The sequence below is a fragment of the Pundamilia nyererei genome, unplaced genomic scaffold (genome assembly GCF_000239375.1).
Source record: "Pundamilia nyererei isolate P.nyererei 1_Seehausen unplaced genomic scaffold, PunNye1.0 scaffold00398, whole genome shotgun sequence".
In the NCBI taxonomy this organism is placed as follows: domain Eukaryota; kingdom Metazoa; phylum Chordata; class Actinopteri; order Cichliformes; family Cichlidae; genus Pundamilia; species Pundamilia nyererei.
Window position 1 is genome coordinate 283935 of NW_005187799.1, and position 4807 is coordinate 288741.

At 40.6% G+C, this 4807-nt stretch overlaps 1 protein-coding gene across 3 annotated transcripts in view; it reads left to right on the top strand.

The window, feature by feature from the left end:
• Positions 1–4807, top strand: part of fbxw2 (F-box and WD repeat domain containing 2) — a 12330-nt gene extending 7523 nt beyond the window's left edge. For all 3 annotated transcript variants that reach the window (XM_005753074.2, XM_005753073.2, XM_005753072.2), the window contains exons 5-8: positions 26–159; positions 307–393; positions 510–679; positions 3840–4807. In XM_005753074.2, coding sequence (XP_005753131.1) covers positions 26–159; positions 307–393; positions 510–679; positions 3840–4128 — 680 coding nt within the window. In that variant the 3' untranslated portion in view covers positions 4129–4807. The remainder of the gene's footprint in view (positions 1–25; positions 160–306; positions 394–509; positions 680–3839) is intronic.

Consider the following 4807-nt stretch of genomic DNA (forward strand, 5'->3'; position numbering starts at 1 on the left):
TGTGTGTGTGTGTGCACATGTGCAGTTTTCAGTGTCGACTACAATGATGAGCTGGATGTACTTGTCAGCGGCTCTGCAGACTTCTCAGTGAAGGTCTGGGCTTTATCTGCTGGTGCCTGTCTCAACACGCTGACTGGACACACTGAGTGGGTAACAAAGGTCAGAATTTTATGGGTTTTTTTTGTCTGAGTTTGTGTGAAACTTATTTCCATTACTTCAATTACTGGCAGAAAATAACCAATCTTAATGTTTTTTGTTTGTTGTTGTTTTAAAGATGTGAAACTTTTGTTGATTTTCTGTTATCAGGTGATACTACAGAAGAGTGAAGTGGAATCAATGATGCACAGTCCTGGTGATTACATTCTCCTCAGTGCTGACAAGTATGAGATTAAGGTAATGTTCCCTTTCATAGTTAATGTGTTTTAAAGGAAAACGACTTGTTCATCATACATGACCTGCTATATCTAAAGAGTCCATAAGATGGAGCCAGTCCTGTGTTTTGTGTACAGGTATGGCCTTTAGGCCGAGAGATCAACTGCAAGTGTTTAAAGACACTGTCGGTGTCAGAGGACCGCAGCATCAGCCTCCAACCTCGCCTGCAGTGTGATGGACGCTACATCGTATGCAGCTCTGACCTCGGAGTCTATCAGTGGGATTTTGCCAGTTTTGAGATTCTCAGGTAAAATAGGTTGCATAATTTTAGAAAACATGCAGGTGCCTAGTATGAAGTAGGAACAGAAAATGCAGTGGTTAGTACTGTTGCGTTTCACTCCCCCATCAGACCGGGCCCTTTTTGTGTGGAGTTTGCATGTTCTCCCTGTGTTTGCGTTTTGTTTTCTCCAGGTAATCCGGTTTCCTCCTGCAGTTCCTCCGTGAGTGGTTGTCTATCTCTCTGTGTTAGCCCTGTGACAAACTGGCAATCTGTCCAGGGTGTACCTTGCATCTCGCCCTGTGATAGCTGGGATAGGCTCCAGCTCTTCTGCAACCCTCATAAGGATAAGCACAAGAGGATGGATGGTTAGAGAAAATCAAATAAAACTACAGCATACAAAAAGCTAGTTAAAAACTGAAGTAACCAAGGAAAGTGTCCGTCAATCACCTTGTTCACATTTCCTTCCCAAGATGTCCATATGACATTCTTTTGGGATTTTAAAGTTGTAAGATCATGAGGGTTGTACTAAAGTGGAGGAAATAATTATTTGATCACCTGTTAAATTTGTATTGATGACAAGGCTGTAACCCTGAAATTCAGATTATAATTCCATTCATCCATTCTCTTCAGTTTAACATTTTCAGGGTCGCGGGGGGACTGGAGTCTATCCCTGCTGTCTTATGGCGAGAGGCAGGGTACACTCTGGAAAGGTCGCTAGTTTGTCACAGGGCTAACACATAGAGACTGGTTAGGAAAAGCTTTGTGTCAAAAGCACAACATCTGAAAAAATGCAACATGTAAAACCGACCCAAATTGACCACTGACATATTTTAGTGTGGTTTATCCATCAGTTTGCTTTTGTTCTAGATTTAACTGCCAGTTCTCTATCAGCAATTATGGCGTGTAAGGGGAAATTTGATAACATACCGAATTCTAGTTCCACCTGGCTCTATAATCTCTATAATTAATCTATAATATGCAGGGGAGACAGACGGTTTACGAAATGTAATGGAGTGAATGAGAGGTGACTTGGCTATCATTTCGGATTTAAATAAATAATATGAAACCTTAATGAAATTACAAGTTGTCATCATTGCAAGAACAGGTTGGAAAATACATTTTGATATAGACTGTAGATATAAATAAATAATAAAAAACCAATACTAATCAACGTGGTTACAGTAAACACTGAAAAAAATCTAAAATCCCCTTTCCATTAGTATCTACTTGGATCAACTCACCACAGTTTTCAGGGTTTTCCATTAGGCCATTGTACCTGGTACTAGGTACTAAAATAGTACCTACCACATTAGGTGGTAGTGATTGTAATGGAAAGCCAGTCAATCCAAGTCGAGTCTGAGTGATTTCCACTAGAGATACACCGATTGACCAGCTATGGACCGGAGTCAGGTAATTTCTTGGTGACCAGCTGACTGGCTTCACATACTCATTATGAGCTCATCCATTTCATACATATAAACATGCACACAGCGGCACAGGCAAATAGTTCCATGCGCTCTCACAGTGAAACACTAACATGTTGATAGCATGGAAACTCTTTACTCTGAGTAGAGGCACATAGTTTGTCAAAGTTAAATACCTCACACCACAAAAACAAACCTGATTATACACTTAAATCACCCTCAACCAACAGAACATGTATAATTTAAAGGAGCTAAGTCAAAGTGGCTAAAGCTATCCAAAGCTTAGAGCCAGCCACCAACCAGCCTGTAGCCTCAATATGAGCAAAAGATCAAGGCAGTTACAAGAAAAATTATGGAGACGTGAAAAAGTTAGGATTGAAAATTTGTTATTGAAATTTGTTTTGTTGGCACCCCTCTGAAATTCCTGAACCTCTAAAAAATCCTGTTTGATTGAAAAGTAGCCTGATTAGAGTAGGATGAATCAGCATCCCCAAGTCATACTGTTAGAATCCTCGAAGCATAAGCCGAAGAGTGGCAGCAGTCTTTGACTCCAGTTAAATAATCAACCAAAGACCCAAGCAGAGTTGTAATTAACTTGAAAGGCTAAATCTTAGCCTTGTACATTGTAACTGGAAAACTCACAACGTTATTTGTTGTATATCATTCTCCTGGCCTTTACTCAGTTTCCATCTGAATTCTCAGACTTTTATCTTATTTAGTACTCAGGTCAGGTAAAGTGATTAATATGGGTGATTTTAATATTCATGTATATCAGGGGTGTCCAACTCCAGGCCTCAAGGGCCGGTGTCCTGCAGGTTTTGGATGTGTCCTTGATCCAACACTGCTGATTTAAATGGCTAAATGACCTCCTCAGCATGTCTTGAAGTTCTCCAGAGGCCTGGTAATGAACTAATCATTTGATTCAGTTGTGTTGACCCAGGGTGATATCTAAAACGTGCAGGACACCAGCCCTTGAAGCCTGGAGTTGGACACCCCTGTTGTAGATGCTGAGCACACTACACAACACTATATTTAATCTGTTATTAGACTCAGGTGACTTCCATCAAAATGCATATGAGACCACCCACCACTTAAATCATACTCAAGAAATCCCCCCTTTTTAATAAAATTTCGATTTACTATAATTGATTGCACAACAGTGGGGAATATGTTTCATTACAGTAGATGTGTTTCTGAAAGTGGTGTAACTAAGTTCAAATGTAATTCCTCCACTGTTAACATTTTCAATGCTGTGTGCCAACACAATGCAGAACAGCTACCTAAACTGTACTCCCACAGAGGTTGATTATCTTGCCAATAGTGTTACATCCTCACTGTGTACGACGATGGATACTGTGGCTCTTCTGAAAAAGCCTTAAATCAGAAGTGCTCGACTCCCTGGTGTGACTCACAAATGTACAGTAATAAGGTCCCATCTTAAACACCTCATATCACCACCCCTTTAATCTTAGATTCCTGACTTAGTTGTAGTTCCAAGGGTATTTAAAAGTAGCATGGGAGGTAGAGCCTTTAGCTTTCAGGCCCCTTTTCTGTGGATTCAGTTCCAATTTGGATTTGGGTGACAGACGGCCTCTCTAATTTTATGATTATACTTAAAACAAATGTGTAGACCATTATGCTATAGAGCATCTAGCCATTTAGTTGTTGTTTTTTAAACTCTTTGCATGTACAATCAGAGCAAACTCATGAGTAACCGATTATATTTTGGCAACTTTAAATGCAGCTTATCTTTATTTTCCCAGGGTGATAAAAATGCAAGATCCAGCCAACCTGTCCCTGCTCAGCTTTGGTGAAGTGTTTGCGCTTCTTTTTGACAACCACTTCTTGTATGTGATGGACCTGAGGACAGAGGCTATCTCAGGCCGTTGGCCTCTACCAGCGTATAGAAAATCCAAGCGAGGATCCAGCTTTCTGGCCGGCGTGACCTCTTGGCTTAACGGTTTGGATGGGGGCAATGACTCTGGACTGGTGTTTGCCACCAGCATGCCAGACCATAGCATTCACTTAGTACTGTGGAAGGAGAACGGATAAACACAGACAGGGTCAGTGTACCTGAGACTGCTAGAATATGAGCTGCGTCATGCATGCTCTGGAATATATCAACCCTAACTGCCAAGATAGATCATACATGGACCAAAGCATTTTCTTTTTAGCCATTTTTTCTTCAGCATACAGTCATCCTCTAGAAACCTACATGAGCACTCACAGTTGGAAATGGAAGATGAAGAAATCATTTTTCTGACCTTGTACAATCGTTCCTGATTTCTAAAGAAGCCTGAAAACCTTTCACTGGTTTTCTTATCTTGGACAAAGAAGAAAAACAGACTTAGTGTGAAGACCAGTAATTGCTAATAGTTGGCCCCCAGAATAAATACCATCATAGAAATTCTCCTGTGATGGCCTCAGCTGTGAAAGAGGAAATGTGTTAGGCAGTTTTGCAGTGTGTGATTGGGTGTTATTTCTGGGTGAACTTTTATAAACACTATTAGGTCATGTTGCATGCACCAAGAGCACATCCATTGTCAAGCCAGTCTCCACACTGACCTGCTTAAATACTGGTCTCCATCAGGAAAAGCAGGGTTGCCTTAAACCAGTGGTTTTTGAACTTCCTCTGGTATTTCTCCTTTCAGAATTTGCAGAAAGTTGACACTCAAGTCTGTCTCACCCTGCAAGAAAATAAACTAAAGTCTGACACATATATATATGTATA